The 19,241-nt window shown below is 29.9% G+C and overlaps 1 protein-coding gene across 1 annotated transcript; it reads left to right on the plus strand.

The window, feature by feature from the left end:
* Positions 1–5,319: 5,319 nt before the first annotated feature.
* On the plus strand, positions 5,320–6,680 carry LOC129895461 (uncharacterized). Its single transcript, XM_055971184.1, has one exon. It carries the CDS (start codon positions 5,356–5,358, stop codon positions 6,361–6,363), a length of 1,008 nt encoding a protein of 335 aa, XP_055827159.1. The 5' UTR covers positions 5,320–5,355; the 3' UTR covers positions 6,364–6,680.
* The last annotated feature ends 12,561 nt before the right edge of the window (positions 6,681–19,241 follow it).

Consider the following 19,241-nt stretch of genomic DNA (forward strand, 5'->3'; position numbering starts at 1 on the left):
AAAAAATACTTAACAAATGCCTTCTTAAGAGGAGTGCAAATTGCAAAATGGAGAAATAAAAGAAAATGAAGGGACTATATTTGAGAATACAATAATTGAAATTCTTAAAAATCATCTTAGCTCAAACAAATAATAATCATAGTTAAAATTAAAAATTACATTAATATATTAAGAAAAGATATATTCGATTGCTTGGGCATGCCAGTTCCTTCTAATTTTAATAATTGTAAAAAGTACAAATTTGTCAAAGTTCTTTTTTTCATCTCATTTTTCTTTTTACATACTCAATACAAACAAGATTGATGAATGGAAATTTTTATTCATGTCCTTTAATTAATTTTTTATATCTCAATTTTCAGAAGCCTGAGGCAAGGCAAGAAATAATTTTTTTTTTCATAAAATAAAATAAACGGAGAAGATTAGGCTGAGGAGAAAAGTCATATTAATTACACTAATAAGATGCTCAATATAATCATTAAATGCATAACCCCCGACAGCCCACCAAACTCATTTAAAGAAACAAGAATATAGAACTATGTACTATTATTGGAATATTTTGACACTTTTGCTACTTTTTTTCATATACAAAAATATCGAGTAAATTCCAAATCCAATTTGATCAAAAATATCTCTAACATAAATAAAAAAAAACCTTATTGATCTAAAAATATTCTTTAACCTAATTTCTTTTGACTTAAGAATATACCTTTCAAATTAATACGCTAAACTTGATGATTTTTCCAACTTTAAAAGGTCATGCAATTTTTTAATTGACCACCGATATTACTCTATTTGCTTTACAAGTAAAATTCATCCACTCCTAAACCCAACTCGTTGATCCGTTTCTTTTAACCTAAAACCATGTAAACTCTGACTATCACGGAATTTCTCAAGTCTTGAATTAGGTTAAAAGAAACATGTAAATTAAATGGATCACCGGGCTTGGAAATAAATTAAAAGTGTTACATTTATTTTTAAATTAAATAATATACATGGTCAATCATATATAATAAGCTATATTGTGTTAGTTTTATGGATATTTCTTGAGCCAAAAAAAATAATAGGTTAGGACTATTGTTAGGTCAATATATAGATGGATGGTTGAATGATATTGTGAATCATTTTTCATACGTTCGAGGCATTTTTTAATCTTTTTATGAATTCAAACATTTCATCCGTCTTTATTTATGTGTCATTTTTCACTAGTGAAGATTGAATGTGAATTTGGAGGAACGTTTTGAAAGGAAGACATGAGAAAAATTACAATATATAGTATTTTTTTTTTGGAGTATCTAATTTTAGTTCTAAAATATGAAGCTGATGTAATCTAATTTAATTTGAAAATTAATCAAATTAATTCTTAAAAAACAAAAAAGGTACAGTTGATAGTTTAGCTTTTCTCTTTCTTCATTTGAGGGTTTGAGTAGCTAAATATTTTCTTGCTAACCTTTTCGTATAAACACAGATTTAATCACTGCATTACATCCATGTGGCTCTCCATCAATGCTAATTAACCTCCATTTATTAGTCTAATCGGGTACTTACCAAAATATAAACACTCTAGCCTAATTTGTTTGATATAATAATAAAGAGAGTATTAAAAGAAAAATAAGGATTGAAATCCTATATATCCCGTACTTTGACTATTTTTACTTTTATTAAAAATGCAATGCACATGAATAAAGTCTACGTATATCTTCAACCGATTCAAAACCTAAATTATGAAATTACATTGCATAATGCAATGCACAAGGCATGAAATAAATAGGCATTTGTCCTATGAGTTGAAATATCACCATCATGGATATAGTTTAAAGGTTAAATTAACTTTGCTAATTTCTCTAAAAAGAATTATTAATTAAGTTTGACTGTACATAATAAGAATACAATATGTATGTTTCTACCAAATCTAAACCTCTCAAAGGTAAGTGGATTAAGAACTACTTATGTTAGAGCATTATTTTATATACTATAAGGATTAGTTAACATGCCATATAAATGGATAAACTATGGACTAATTAATATGGGAGTGAGTGAGATTAATTATTATTGTTAGGAGAAAAATCATAAGCATAGTGACTGAATACCAATAGATGCAAGTATTTGTGCATATATATATTCCTTACAACCTAAACAACAAGGATGGAATATGGACCCTCAACTAATTAATCAATCCACCTTTCAAGTGTTTTATTTAGTTTAGATGACTTTGCACCAACTTCATAATGATGACTCCTTATGTTAAATCATCATTTATACTTCAATATCTTTTCTTTCCTTCGCTTCAGCCTCAATCAACTCCTCTTCTATAGTCTATATACATATTCAATGCCAACATGACAAGATTAATAATTTCTACAGCGAAATCAGAAATTTAAATAAGCAAATTTAACATTTACTAAAATATCGCATTTGATATTTGAACTTGCGCCTAAATCAACTTTTAAACCCCTTTACCACTACATTAAAATCTCCCCTAAAGGGATAAATATTTATATACGGTATAAAAATGAAACTATGTCTTATTTGAATAATATAACTTTTTTCGGAATTTTTGATAGCACAATTGGTTGATTAGCATAACTTTTAGTTGAACCCTTTTGTCTCTTGCTATAACTTCACTCCTAAATCATTTGTTATAATTGGTTAAATTATAGTGATAATATAATTATACAAAATATTGTTATTTGTCAACATATAACTTAAATTCATAGAATAATATGCACGCACGTGCTGAATTTAATCCTTTCTTACAGTGCTGGGTAAATGTTTCCACAAACTTACTATTGAAAGTATTTGGCAAATCAAATGTGACGATGGTGATTAATCCTAGGATTAGGACAATAGAATTGAGGGTTACGGGTGTTTAAGAACCCACCAAGAACAAGTGGAATTATGTGTCATGTAAATATCTTTTATTTGTTGAGGCATTTAGCACTTAACCATGCATTAATCACGTAAACTGATGAGGAATCTTTTTTCTTTCCCTAATTATTAGTTACAATATATATATTGTTGCATGGGTCTTGTACGGAGGCTGCTTTAGCTAATAGGAGGTAAAGATAATAAAACTTCGTTATCTTCGATGCAAGAACGCTCGATCGCTTGCACATTAGGGGTAAAAAATAATTTGATATTATCAATAATTTTACATGTTATAGGAGGTCACATGCCTCAATTTTAGGTAATTAGTTCTACTTATTGTACCAAAAATTTTGATGAAAAGAAATGAATAAAATCTCTCTATCCTTAATCAAAGGTCTTGGATTCAAGTTTTGAGTGTGGAAAAAATATTGTTAAGTAAAGCTTCTCCTTTAAATAAACATAAATCTGAATTAGTTGGGATTCCAATATGTGTACCGAATAAAAAAATGTTTTTCTTATATTTATGAACAATTACTTGTAATTATCTTCTTGCGATATCAAAGAAGGCGAAAGCAAATAAAAATATATGAAGTTAGATCAAGACAAAATTATATATATATATATATAGAGAGACCTTGTAGTTGAGGAAAATGCCAAGACACCATGGTCAGCAAAAACATCATAAGAAGACGAGCATTGAGGAAGAAGCTAGTATTATCAAGGTTATGACTTATGAATGAGCAAATGCTTGACAAAGAAAAGCATACATAATACAAATGTATTGCTAATTGTTCACCGCTTGCTTTGCTTTGGAACTTCTTTTCACTTATTTCTTCTATGTTCGTTCAGTCCAAGAAAAAACCACAAATGTCACGTCCAGCTACCCTGCTTATGTCAGCACTCATTTAGTACGACTATTTTGCTGATCCAATTTGAATTTTACGCGTTTCTTGAGAAATAATAATTAATATGAATATATGATTTTAGGTGTTAGAAAATAATTAGAGGAATACGTAATTATATGGTACGTCTTTTGCTAAGAAGTGTGTAAAAACTTTTTAAATATATATAAATAATATGAACGGGAGATAATATTGACAAAAAGTTGTTCTAATTTTCTTATTTCTCCCAATTTTATTAGTATTCTATAGACAGTGACAAAAATAAATTTAAGTAAGTATGCTACTATTAATAACCTTGTTTACTAATCAAACCAGTTTGCATAAACAAAAGAACTTTTTTTTTTAATTGAAGTTACTTAGTTTAACCATTGATACAAATTTTGGGGGATCCCCTCAATTTTTGGCACAATCCCACTGATATGACAGTGTTTTCCAAATTAGAAAAAGAAACACTAATATTAACCAAACATTAAGAAGGAAGAAAATATTAAATATTCCACTTTACTTATTTCCTATGCTAGGATAGCCTATCTGCCCACAAATGTTGTGTAAGATAAAATAATTCCAAATTAAACAATTGATGTTCCAACACATTTGAAGTAAATTCCAAGAAAACCAAAAAAGAACTCTTTTCCATCACCAAGCAAGACATGAAAAACGCCTAGTTATAGCAAAGGTTCTCAATTGTTAATGATTTAAATGCTTTCACATTATTGAAAAAGGTGCAACCCTTTTAACATCCCACCTCCAACCCAAGAGTGTAATTTCTTTTCTTAATTTCTGTTAAATCAAATAGGCTTAAATATTCATGAAAATCAAATATTTTTGACAAACTTAAAGGATCAAAACTGTTAAATATATATATTTAAGGACTTATTTTGAATCTATCCACAGACATAAGAGATCATTTTTTTCATTTTCTATCACATTTCAGTGGAATTTTTACAAGATCCATTTAGAGTTACTTTTTTTTGATAATCGGAGCAAAATAAGATTTTTTTATGTAACTAAAAAAATATCAACGTTAGGATAATAAATAAAGGTGGATCTAGAATTTGAAAGTTCCATTTCTGCCGCTAGACCAATAATCTACTTGGGTATTGAAATTTCCAACATAAGTTTCTTTTTTATATGCATTTAACATATTATATTTCTCAATATAAATACAGAGTCACCATAAAAGTTACTAGGAGAATCCACCCTTGAAATTTTTGTCTCTAGAAAAAAAAGAGATTTTTTTTCCCTTCTAAAACCAAAGTTAATCCAACTAAGAAGAGGTTTTATTAGGAGAACACAGAGACAGAACTGAGAACCAAATTCCAACAAACTCACTCTTAAAAAACAAAGCCAAAACAACTCCCACTGCAAACTCCTCTTTTGTTATTGTTTGTATTTTTTAAAGTTGTTGGCCTATCCATTCCTTCCAAAAAACCAACTCTTTTTTCCAAACTACCATTGAAGATTTAGATTCCCCCATTAAAATAGAAGAGCAAAACATCAATATATATCTCTATTTTCTTGATTTTGCCAACCATCTTCACATCCCCCCCCCCCCCCCCCCCAAAAAAAAAAAAAAAAAAACCAAAAAATGGAAGATTACTCCTCTGTTCCAATGCAAAAAACAACCAAGATCATCAGAAAATCAATCTTTATTTTTCTTCAGAACTATCAGTTCTTCACTACAACAACAGCTTTTTTTACGTTTCCTTTTGCTGCTTCAGTTCTTTTATTACAATCATTCATCTATTCGTCATCTCTTTACCCAATAATTTATGAGCGTTTGCATTTACTTTTCGATGCTGCAGGGTTCCCTTCTTCTTCAGAATTCTTCACTCTTCTCAATTCCAAAATTTCTCAGACAATTGTGATATCATTTTTTTCATTCCCTTTTACCATTTCCTTTTTTCTATTCGCCAAATCTTTAGTAATCGAATCTCTTAACTACTCAAAACCATCTCAAAAAACTACAGTCCCTTCGTATTTCCACCTTCTTCTCACCCAAGTCTGTAACTCATTACTCATCATTTCCGCAAACTCCACCTGTTTCACTCTCCTCTTCTTCGGTTTCAATCTTTTTGATTATTTATTCGGGCTTTCGAATCCAAGATCAATTCTTTTGTTATCAGCAACAGGGGCTGTACTCTGTTCAATTATTCTCGCAAATACTTTAATTATTTGCAATTTGGCGTTGGTAACATCAGGAAATGAGAAAATTGGAGGGTACAAGGCGATTCTCAAATCTTGTGTTTTAATCAGAGGAAGAACAGCAACAGCATTATCACTAGCAGTGCCTGTAAATTTGGCTCTGGCTGCAGTTGAAGCTCTGTTTCAATACAGAGTCGTGAAGGCGTATTATCAAGAAAAAACAGAGCTTTTTCCTCTAGCTTTAGAAGGAATGTTCATTGCCTATATGTATTCAATTCTTCTGGTTCTTGATACAATAGCAAGCTGTGTTTTCTACAAAAGTTGTAAAACAGATGAAGTACGAATGTTTCCAATTTTGCCAATTTCGCCAATTTCGCCATATCAAGATGAAATTCAAGACAGAGATCAATGTATAGTTGTGAAGATAAAGACATTCGAGGAGTCCCCTTAAGCTCTTTTTTTTTCCAAGTGATTCAGAAGATTATGTTTTCTTGATTTATTTTTCAATTGGATAATAAAAAAAGAGTCTGGTTTCTGCAAGAGTAAATATAGTTGGAATACAGGAAGAGACTAAGCAATTTCTTGGGGTCATTAATCTACTTTTTTTTTTTTTTTTGTAATCTCCAGAATATCCATTGCTGTAATCTCTGGAAAGAAACTCTTGTAAACTGTCTATATTTCAATTTGCAATGCAAAGAGAAAAAACACAAATTTCTGAAATCAAGTTTATAGACTAGTGGGCAAAGTTGGTGCAATATGATTGGGAGATCATGAGTTCGAGTTATGGAAACAGTCTCTTACAGAAATATAATGTAAAATTGCGTATACAATAGACTCATGTGGTCTGACAACGCACAATGGAAAATGAAAACTTAGTGCACTAAACTGTCATTTTTAAGTTTATAGACTAGTGATATCGGTAGAAGTATCATGTATAATTGATGTAGGTTCGGTTCACACAATCCCTTTTCCTATAGTTGTAATTGAGATAGCTGTTGGAATGCATATTTTATGAGTAATAGTATATATCCCATCAGTAATTTCAATCGATCATCAAAGATTGTGGTGTGATAAATACTAACTCTCCACCCTTAACCAAAAGTAGTAGTCTTTGTGTTCGAAGACTTGAGAAACAAAAAAAATCTAGCGCTTTCCTTTAGTGTGGCTTATGCGTCACAAATTCGAATTAATCGAGAATTGAGGCATGTTGAATGTGATTGCTTCTCAAGTACCTAAAGTTGGACGAGGTTTCGCTTTGCTCAACGTAACAGTCAAGTTATGTTTCTGGTCGTATATACAAAATGTAACGTCTATACTGTTTATACATTTTCACTTATTAATTTTAGCCGTGCAAGTTAGTCAAGTTTTTTTAATTGTTGGGTGGGGGGAGGTGGTTAAGGTAGGACAACATATTCTTAACTTTTAAGAGAAAAACTTAGCAAATTTGATCACGGAAAATCATGAACCAGTGCCAAATGAAACAAAAGAAAAGACCAAATGTGAAGGGTTGGGAGATAATAATCCTTGGACTTGTTTATTTATTTGGAAAAAAGGCATAAATTCCTTCTGAAGTTATACCGAAAATTCAGTTATGCACTTAAACTATTATGGCGATCTATTATACACCTAAATTACCTAAAAGTGAAACTATTACCCCATTACAACTGAAGTGACAAAAAAAAACGCGTCAGATTCTGTAAAGTAAAAAAAATTAAAAAAACAAAATCACCCACCTACTCTTTTCTTCTTCACACCCACCTCCAATTACTCTCATTTTGAATCTTGATTTCTTTTCTTTCAAACCCATTAAAGTAAAAAAAATTAAAAATCAAAATCACCCCATCCCCACATCCTTTGTTCTTCACACTCACCTATCCTCTTTTTCTTTACTCCCATCTCTATTTACTCCCCATTTTGAATCTTGAATTTTTTTCCTTTCAAAATCCATTAAGAAGAAGAAGAATTCTTTTCCCCATTTTGGTGGAGAAGACGATTGGGGTTTGGGGGGGGGGGGGGGTCGGATGAATGGTTAATAATTAATTAGTAGTTAATTAGTATAAAATATAGTTAATAAAAGAAAAGTTAATTAATAAAGAAAAGAAAAGAAAATATAAAAAATTGGATGAGTAGTTAATAATTAATTAGTAGTTAATTAGTATAAAATATAGTTAATAAAAGAAAAGTTAATTAATAAAGAAAAAAAGAAAAGAAATATGAAAAATCGGATGGGCAGTTAATAATTAATTAAGTTTTAATTAGTATAAAATATAGTTAATAAAAGAAAAGTTAATTAATAAAGAAAAGAAAAGAAATATAAAAAATCGGATGGGTGGTTAGTAACTGATGGGTAGTTAATAATTAATTAAGATTTAATTAGTATAAAATATAGTTAATAAAAGAAAAATTAATTAATAAAGAAAAGAAAAGAAAATATAAAAAATCAGATGAGTAGTTAATAATTAATTAGGAGTTAATTAGTATAAAATATAGTTAATAAAAGAAAAGTTAATTAATAAAGAAAAGAAAAGAAATATGAAAAATCGGATAGGTAGTTAATAATTAATTAAGATTTAATTAGTATAAAATATAGTTAATAAAAGAAAAGTTAATTAATAAAGAAAAGAAAAGAATTTTTTTTTATAATTTTTGACGTGGCGATAACGCGGCACTGACGTGGCACCACGTGGCAGCGAATGTAATACACCACATACTATGAGAGTAATGTTATGCGTTCAGGTGTGTAATAGTTTCACTTTTAGGTAGTTTAAGTATGTAATAAATCGTCATGATAGTTTAAGTGTATAATTGACTTTTCAATACAATTTCAAGGAGAAATTGTTGCCTTTTCCCATCTTTATTTCGATTTGGGAGTATTAACAACATCATTTATTTATTTATTTTCAAATTGGGGGTTGGGGAGTTCGAAGATCCATACAGGTCTTTGGTAAGCCAGACTCATTTATTTATGTAGGTAAAGTAATTTTTTTTGTTTTTATTAAAAAGCCAAGGCTATCACTAGGAATGGTTGACCAACATGCAAGTGTTATAATCAATTGTTCAAAATTTGAGCCTTGATAATGAAGAATATTTTTATAGGAAGCATTTTATCTCGCTTTAGGAATCGACATAAATTTGAATTATTTGAACTAGTACATTTAAAAAACACCAGATGATCAAATAAAAAAACATATAATGTGCTATAATATATGACCTAAGTTGTTATTTGTTAACCTTAAGTTGAGTAAGCCAGAGCCCATCATTACTTTTAAGTTGGTACTTTTAAGTTAAACTACTTATAGAAGAAAAGAGGTTATGGTTTGGTTAGTAATTTGTGGGTAAACAAATTACTACCTCTTTAGATGACTTGATTTTAGTAATATGTATAGTATAGGGGTCATGTGTGACATTTAGCTTACGATAAAAATCTCACATCGGTGAAAACATATGAGATGAGAGAGGCTGAGTATATAAGTAAGCAAGTCTTACACAATTACACTCTAGTACTAATGCGTTTTAAAGTCGTAAGTTTAATTGGATATAAACTTTCATTTTTTTATGATTGTTTGAATGTAATCGATTAAGCGACGGTTAGAATGATTCTTCCATCTGAGGGTTAATGTGGGTGTCCTTCATACTCATTTGGATCGTGACAGATGATCTAATAGTTGTCTGATATACTTTTCAAACTGAGAGAGAGAATTTTTACAAGGTCAAAAATATCAACTCAATTAATATTTGATTCAATTACCGTTTTTTATTGAAAAGAAATTAGTTCTCATAAACAATACATCCGTGTGGAGAAAATAATTAAGAGAAAAAAGTATCACAACAACCATTGTATTTTATTCTAATTTAATGAGGGCTACAATTTTTACAAATTATATAATTCTTTTTTTTCTAATTACAAATTTAAAGGATATTTGATCTTGACCTTGAATTTCGAGGACTTGATCTAGTTTTGTACTTGAATGCAGGGCTTGCAAATTTTTATTATATTTATTGTATAGAAATTTCTTATTTTTATTTCTCTATTTATTCTTCCACTTCAAAATTATCTCGAAATTATATTAAAACCTTTTTATTTACAACTCTAATTTATCTTCGAATAATTACATTTCAATATCAGATATACCTCATATAGGGTGTAAGTGCAAAATATACATATGAAGAATAGGAGGTGCAAGTGCTTGATTATAAAATATAGGGGATGTATTTGAAATAAAGCTATATTATAAAGGTATTCAGTGTAAGTAACCATAATCAAAATATAGTATTTATAACATAATAGTCTAAAGTCTCATAGAAGAATGGCATCTCAAAAAAATTATTTATTTATTTATTTATTTATAAAAGATACATATATATGTTCTAGCACACGATTACCCCACAACATATCATATAGTTTGAAACTACTTAAAATATTTAAGTAAAATACTTAAGTCTATGCTTTTTGAGAAGCAGAAAATTAGGAGGCAAAAGTTATTTAATGATTAGGATAGTATTGAAAGAAAATAATATATATTTTTTCATTTATTAGAATAAACGAGTAAAACAGAAAATAAAAATTAAAGACATATATGACTAAAGTTGGATTACTTTTTTCAAAATCAAATTTTATTAATGTTTGGTCAACTTTTTAAAATCTATTTATTTCGAAAAGAAGAAAGAAAAACAATGACTTGTAATACCAACTCTCATTCCTTCCTTCTCATTCTTGTTATGTCTTTTTAACTTTTTTGTCAATTCTCATTTTATTATTGTGTTGCTCATCCACCTGGACCAAGTATTCATCTTATTGATGACATGCCTAGTGTTGATCCAGTTGTGGAAGTTAAGTGTGTACTAGGTAAACTCCTTGGAATTCTTATAACTCTAGTGTATAAATACCAAGAAATTATGAATGTTGTGCTTTATGGAATAAATAAACAGCCAATTTCACGGCATATGATCCTAAAAAGGAAGACAAAGGTTGGTCCATTCGAGCTTCTGGATTTTGGAAGAGTTGGAACAAACGTAATTGGAAGTTCGTTACAAATTGGATGTGAAACCACCTTTAATTAGTTATATATATTTATGTCGAGACGAAATTAAAATTTTAATTTTTTTTTTAATGAAACATTAGTTCGTGTTTGAATCAAGGGGATGAGTCGTTTTTTCTTGAAGAATTCTTTGCTTATGTTGTTACTTTTATTTGTTTGAGTTTTTATTTACTTTTTATTATTGTGTCCTAAATTATCATTCCAAAGACATAAAAAAATAAATTTATCATTTTAAAGTCGTAAGGATCTAGACTCGATATCGCTAATGGCTAAGTAGTGTGTTTCGTATTTTGTTTAATATCTCAATTTTACGACAAATCCGGTCCGATGGCTGTTCTCCACTAACCACAAGGATATAGGGACTCTTTAGAATTCTATTATCACACTGAATTCAATCATAAACTGGACTAACCTTGAAGATCAAATTATGAACTAGATGTGAAATTACCATAAAAATGGATTCGAACTTTTTTGTAATAGCTTGATGAGCTAAATCAATAAAAGATATTTACGCACGCTGTAGCACTTCCGTCATGAGGCGTAGAAGAAAAAAAAACAGAAAAGGCCTAGGTTGATCATCCAAATACGGAAATACCCATTGATTCAGATCCTTATTGGCTAGAGATTTAGTTAGTTAAAGAACATTACTTTTAATTTCTCTATACTTATTCATTTGAATTTCTCGAAAATGACAAGGGCAAAACTAGAATTTTATTTGAAAATCAGGTTTTAAACATCAAGAGGAGTTCGTGGTTGAAAATCCCATTAAAATTGAGCAAGAAACGGATTTGAAATCGTGAAATTATCAATTTTGAAATTTGAGAAAAAATCCCAAAATCCACATTGAAATCTTGATTTTGAAATATTTTTGGAAGATGAAATAATTAGGAAATGATTTAGAAATTATTAAGAGACTTACTCCAGCGAATTTCCTCAAAAGATTGCTTCAAAAATCGCCCCTTCTAAGCTCCAATTGAGTAACAATGGTGGAAATGAGAAAAAGAAGAAAGAAACCTGAAATATGGGCTATTTTTCGCCAAAAAGGGTCTGTTGACCGCGGTCAACTTTCACCAATATCATTCAAAACATGTGTTTTAACCCTCGGAACTCATTCAAAACCCTATAAATATGAACCAATAGTGCAAATTTATCATAAAACATGTTTCGGAGCCAATGGAATCATTGGATTTTTAAAAAAAGTTGTTATGTCCAAAATACCCCCACGGGCCTCTTTTATGCCTAAAACTCAACTTTTAGCCTAAATACCCAAAACAAACTCTAAGGTATCGGGACTCTAACCAACCACTCTACCAGATCAAACTCGATATTTCGGACGCGATGGAACTATCATTCCTAAAACACAAACGAAGCATGAAACCGCTAAGGAAAAGGGCAAAATGATCATTTCACACGAAAAAATAATTTCTCAAGAATTGAGACATTACACTAATTTATCTTCAAATAATTATATTTCAATATACTTAATTTCAGATATACCTCTTACAGGGTGTAAACGCAATATATGTGTGAAAATTATTTACACCCCCTAACATTATTTTAAAAATCAAACTCCCTCCTTAACTTTGAGAAATAATCATTCTCCCCCCTTTTTCCTAATTGAGTTTTTAAAATGTCTATTCTACCCTTGCGTTATCAACCTTTTACTTCTTATTTTTATACTTCTTTTAAAATCATAATTATTTTAAATCTATATAAATTTTTTTTATTGAAACAATATTAATTTCATCCTAAAAAAGAAAAAAAATATTGATTGAGTATATAATTTAATGTCGTTCTATAATGAAACAAATAAACCGAGAGAAAAAAATAATGTAATTAATTTTAACAGAATCTTTAATGTGATAACCTTATAAACATATTTGATGCAAATAATAAAAAATAATTAATAAAAATAAATATATATTTTTTAATGATTTCTTAAAAGATTATCTATTTATATTGTAAATAAATTTTAAATTATAATTTTTTAAAATCATTAATAATAATCAAAATTCATTTTTCTATATAGATAATAAAGAATAAGAGATAGGCATAATTACATAAACACACCCTTTTAATTTGGCTTCGGTTATCCTCTACACCCTCCAACTTTGGATGTGCACTAGTAGACACTTAAAGCTTATATAAAGTTGAGCAAATACACACACTCATTCTACCTAACAATTCACGTGAGATACATTCAAACTAATTAGTATTATGTCATGTAGGACACATATTATGTTATGTAAAGGACACATGTGTCTATTTGTTCAACTTTAAACAAATTCAAATATCTACTTGTGCACATCCATAAGTTGGAGAGCATAAATGTCAGTTATGGTCAAGTTAAAGAGCACGTTAATGTAATGCCTAAGAGATAAATGAAACCAAAATATGTATGCACATATTACATTCATACATACTTAAATGTCTGTAATATTAAAATAACAATCATAAAAAATAGCGTTAGATTTTGCATTAAAGTTATAAAAGGATTATTCTACGTATAATGTTAATTAACTTATAATAAAAATCTATAAAAACAAAAATTTAAAAATAAAATATTCAAGTCATGTTTTTTGATAAGCAGAAAATTAGGAGGTAAAATTTATTTAATGATAAGGATAATATTAATAGAAAATAATTTTTTTCATGATTTGCTAAAATAAACAAGTAAAACGGATTTTTTTTAATATAAGATTCAAGTAAAATAAAATGAAGAAAGTAAATATATATATATAATTCATTCATTGTGAGGATTTCATTTGATCTAGTTTTTAATAAGATATAATCTTCTTGTTATAAATTTAAGACATATTTGACTAAAGTTGGATTTATTCTTTAAAATCAAATTACATGAATCTAATTATAATGTTTGGTCAAACTTTTTAAAATCTATTTATTTCGAAATATGAGAAGTACTTTTTATAACAAAAAAAAACAATGAGTTGTAATTCCAAGTCTCCCATGATTCTCATTCTTGTTGTGTCTTTAACTTTGTCTCAATTTTCATTTGCTGATTCAGCTACACCAAGTGTTCATCTTATTGATGACTTGCCTAATGTTGATCCAGTTGTGATAATTAATTGTAGCCCTGGAATTGGTGTAACTTTTGTACATAAATATCAAGAAATTTCATTTGATGCTGGTATTACTTATGAATTTTATAATTGTTATGCTATATGGAATGATTCAACAACGAGATTCAATGCATATGATCCAATTAAGGAAGACAAAGGCCGTCCCATTGTTCATTGGTCCATTCGAGATACTGGAATCTGGAAGAGTTGGGACAACCGTTATTGGAACTTCTATTCAAAATGGATCCACAACTAGTGAAACCAACTTTGTCGAGACAGAATTAAAATTTATTTTCTTTTAATGAAAAACTAGTTCCTTTTTGAAGAATTCTTTGCTTTTTTGCTAAGTTCGTTATGTTGTTAACTTTTCGTTATTGTCCTAAATTATCGTTTTAAACTTTAAAGTCGTAAGTATGTAGTCTCGGGAGTGAACAATATTACTAGCTGCTAAGCGGTTATCTCATGGAATTCAACCATAAAGATGAAGTTAGTTAAAGAACATTAAAGGGTTTTTTTTTTCCCTTTGGATAAGAGAGTTGCTAATCATTCTTTGCTTCGTTTGGAACCATACATGGAAAAGTGACTTTCTTCCAAAATTTTAGAGTGGCAATTTAAGTATTACTCCCTCTATTTTGAATTTTTGGGCCTATTTTTGTTCAAAATTGTTCAAAGTTAGAGATAAACCCTTCATGCTGGTATGGCCAACTTTCCACATAATTATCATTAAGGGGTCATTTGGTACGAAGACAAGTTATATAGGAATTAATAATATAGGGATTAATAATGCATAATTATCATAATTAGGACTTGTACCTATTGAACACCTAAATTATTCAAAACATATGCCTATTAAACATAAAACGTTGATATGATAAAATAAGTGTACCTCACTGCAATTGAGCGCGTGAATGGATTCTTTTTCTTTTTAGATAAATTTGTACCTATTTTTTGGACACTTGGCATGCATCAGCTAAATAACTAAAAAAATAATTTAATTCAACATTAATCTCTTAATTCAAAAAGAGAACAACCCCACCCACCCCACACCCATTGTACCCGACTTCTTATTGCTCAACCCACCATTATAAAGATTTTAAATTCTCAACTTTAATTTTGTTTTGGTTCATCTTTTTTTTCTTCATTTTTTGTAAAAAAAATAAATTAAACTTGCTAAATGAATTTGCAAGAAGAAAAAATAAATTTGGGCATTGGAGTGAAAAAAGTTGACTAACATTCGTCCATCTCTATTTTCAGTCATTCTGATCGAGCAAACATCACCATTCAATAAACTTATTAAAAAGGATATAAAAGAATTCAATATACTTTTGATTTCTCTTCGCCGTTGATTTCAAAATAATTGTCGACGTTGATTTATTTTCACAAAAATCTCAATAATCATTGGTGTAATAGAGTATAGTTGGTTATCGGAGAAGAAAAAGAAAGGGCAAAGGGTTAGGTGGGTGAATTTGGGCTGGGGATATTTTTTCTTTTTTGTTCTTTTTGTTATCGCCGGAGGAATTGATGGCGAAGAAGAAAGAGCAAAGTAGGGGGGGGGGGAGGGGGGAGGAGATTTCTTTTTTTATTTTTTTCTGTCAATTAATTATCTGGATTATTAAAGGCTGAAAATATTTTTCATTTATTAAAATTGAAAATTTATAGTTTATTGTTAGATGGGTCCATATGCCACATGTCGTAATTTTATTTGTGATTTTTTCAATATAATGTGTGTAAATTACACGCACAACCTTTTTTAAGGCTAGCCGTTAGTTTAAGTTCAATAGACACACATTTGTTAATAATTGAGTGTCTAATAGGAAGTAATCTTAGTTGAAGGGTCTAAGTAAATTATGCGAACAACTTTAAAGATCCGTAGATGACTTAAGCCAAAAAAAAGGTGCTATAATGTATGACCTTGTTATTTGTTAACTTAAGTTGAGTTAGCCAGAGCCCATCTTACTTTTAAGTTAAACTACTTAAAAAAAGATAAAGTGGTTATGGTTTGGTTAGTAATTCGTGGGTACAAATTACTACCTCTTCAGATAACTTGGTTTTGGTAATCATGTGTGACACCTTAACCAACCACTCTAAGCTCTCGAGACTCTAATCAACTACTCTACTGTAATGATTTGTCTCCGTCGTTACGAATAAGTCAAACGAGAAGGAATTGGGGCCAGAAAAATTTGGATAGTGATTTGAAAAGAATTGAGTCTAGGCCAGACTTGGACAAATTCTGAGTCAGGTGAGGTCTAGGGTGATCCAGAAATGGATGGAGGATTAAACTTATAGTTTGATTGATTCATTGGATAGCCAAGACGATACAGAGCCTGCACGACTTTATGAAATCGTATTCGGACGAGGAAAACTCCTAGAATTGAACTTGGAGTGAAAGGTATGTGTTAAGACATCCTGGGATGAGGGTATGTTGTTATATGGGAGACTTGGAGACTCTTTACAAGATCTCTATCTCCGTATATCCGCCAGAGTGAGAATAACCCAGTCAGGGTGCGACCGCCAGAGCAGGATGGTCCCTTTGTGGCGGAACAGTCGCGACTTAATACGGGGTAAAACTCCAGAAAGGTATTCTGCATAAAAACAAATCTTAAGAAGTTAGGAAGCGACCTAGGGCGAATTCTTACTGATTTCCACCATATTTTGTGCAAAAGATAAGTAAATCACTCCCTTAATTCGCATTTCGATTTCTAGAACCTAGAATTATGGTTGGTGATCATTGGGGGAGGGGGGTTGCTAAAAACTAATGGTGGAAATTAGCCCTAGATAGGGGTTATGATCATGGGTTTGATCTAAGAGGAGAATTATGTTATAATTCATATGAATCAGGTCATTGTATTGATCATTTGTATGTATGTTACTGTTTTTAGACCAAGAACAAGCTGAATGAAATTGGAAAGGAAAAGCTCCAGCACTTTATAGTTTTCAAAGCTTGATTTCGAGGTAGGTGATGGTTTTTCTTCCTGTATGTGATACGTGTACTTGTTAAATTACTCTATTGTATACATATGTGTATGTGAATAGGAAAGAACTGTTGTTAAATTATTGTCCATGACTTGAAATGAACATTGCTGGATCATTCACTGAGATTGTGGTTGATTTCGTTTGTTTGGATCGGATTTCATGTTCTAACACATAATTGGTTCGGGTATCACATTTCAACATATAAATTGAATCAGGTGTCACATTCCGCCACAACTCTGGATCAGGTGTCACGTTCTCACACACAGTTTGGTGTCTGTAGGTTACATGAGAAGACCCTTATATGAAACTGTATGGTATATTGAGATTGTTGAATTGTGATCATGTTAAGCATTGTTAACGATATGATATATATATTGAGATTGTTGAATTGTGATCATGTTAAGCATTGTTAACGATATGATAATATATAAGTCTATTCTATATATATATGTGTGTGTTTACTGTGCTGTAATTACTTATTTCATATCTCACTTATTGGCTAGTCATATGATCCTACCAGTACACCATCGTTTTTGTGTACTAATACTGCACTTGCTCCGTTTTTGTTGAGTATAGAGCATCTTCCAGCGGCCATTGAGAGACCTCGCTTAGAAGATTGTTGATCTATCAGAGTCCAAAGGGTGAGCCAGATTTTTTTGGGCTATCATGAGCTTTTCCATGACTTGGTCCTTCATTTAGGACCTTAACTTTCAGACATTGATTTAATTTATGACTTCTGGGGTTGTATTCCCTTCTTTTAGACTTGTTGTTTCTTAGAGTTTTGGTACATCAACTTTCAGTTTTTAGGTGTTAAATTCTACATGCTTGGATCGTTGACTAGATTATTCTGAGTTTATAGGAACTCAGCCTAATTTCATTATTAAACCTGCTTTCGCATCTTTAATTTATCTATCTCTTGTGAGTAATGTTAGTTTAGGCTGAAATAGTGGTTCTCCCACCTGTAGGTTAGTGTCTGTGCCAATCACGATAGGTTGGGGTCGTGATATATACTAAATCAAACTCGACGTTTTGGATGCAATGGAATTTGACGAAATCACCATCCGACTCTCGGATCTTAGAATGTTGATGAAAGTCAACTATCTAATTAAAAGTTTTACCTAAGATCTCAAAATCACCAAAATCTCTCCCAATCGCATCGCGGACCACACAGATTATTTCTGAAACACAAACAAAGCATGAAATCGCTAAGGGGAAGGGGAAAATGATCATGTCATGTGAAAAAGTAATTTCTCAAGAATAGAAACATTACACTAATTTATCTTCAAATAATTCTATTTCAATATACTTAATTTCAAATATACCTCATACAGGATGTAAGCGCAATATATGTGTGAAAATTATTTACACCCTCGAAGTTTACTTTAAAAATCAAACTCCCCCACCCCCCACCCACCCCCAAAAAAAACTTCGTGAAATAATCATTCTCCCCCTTTTTCCTAATTGATTTTTTAAAATGTCTATTCTACCCTTACATTATCAATCTTTTACTTCTTATTTTTATACTTCTTTTTAAATCATATTTTTTTAATCTATATAAAAAAAAATTATCAAAACAATAATATTTTTTTCCAAAAAAGAAAGGGAAAAATATTGATTCAGTGTATAATTTAATGTCGTTCTATAATGAAACAAACAAACTGAAAGAAAAAAATAATGTAACTAATTTTAACGAAATCTTTAATGTGGTAACCTTATAAACATATTTTGATGCAAGCAATAAAAAATAATTAATAAAAATAAATATATATATTTCATAACAATTTCTTAAAAGATTATCTCTTTATATTGTAAATAAATTTTAAATTATAATTTTTTTTAAATCATTACTGACAATCAAAATTCATTTTTCTATATAGATAATAGAGAATAAGAGATAGGCATAATTAAATAAACATGCCCTCTTAATTTGGCTTCGGTTGTCCTCTACACCTTTCAACTTTGGGTGTGCACTAGTAGTTATTTAAAACTTATATAAAGTTGAACAAATAGACACACACATTCTACCTGACAATTTGTGTGAGATACACTCAAACTTATTAGTATTATGCCATATAGGACACATATTATGTTATGTGTGGGACACGTGTGTCTATTTTTTCAACTTTAAACAAGTTTTAAATATCTACTTGTGCACACCCATAAGTTGGAGAGCATAAATATCAGTTGGGGTCAAGTTAAAAAGCAAGTTAATGTAATGCCCAAGAGATAAATGAAAC

Source organism: Solanum dulcamara, chromosome 7 (assembly GCF_947179165.1).
Source record: "Solanum dulcamara chromosome 7, daSolDulc1.2, whole genome shotgun sequence".
In the NCBI taxonomy this organism is placed as follows: Eukaryota; Viridiplantae; Streptophyta; class Magnoliopsida; order Solanales; family Solanaceae; genus Solanum; species Solanum dulcamara.

Bases quoted from the DNA above. Each gene is read 5' to 3' on its own strand.
- LOC129895461 (XM_055971184.1), top strand. From the start codon at position 5,356: ATGGAAGATTACTCCTCTGTTCCAATGCAAAAAACAACCAAGATCATC.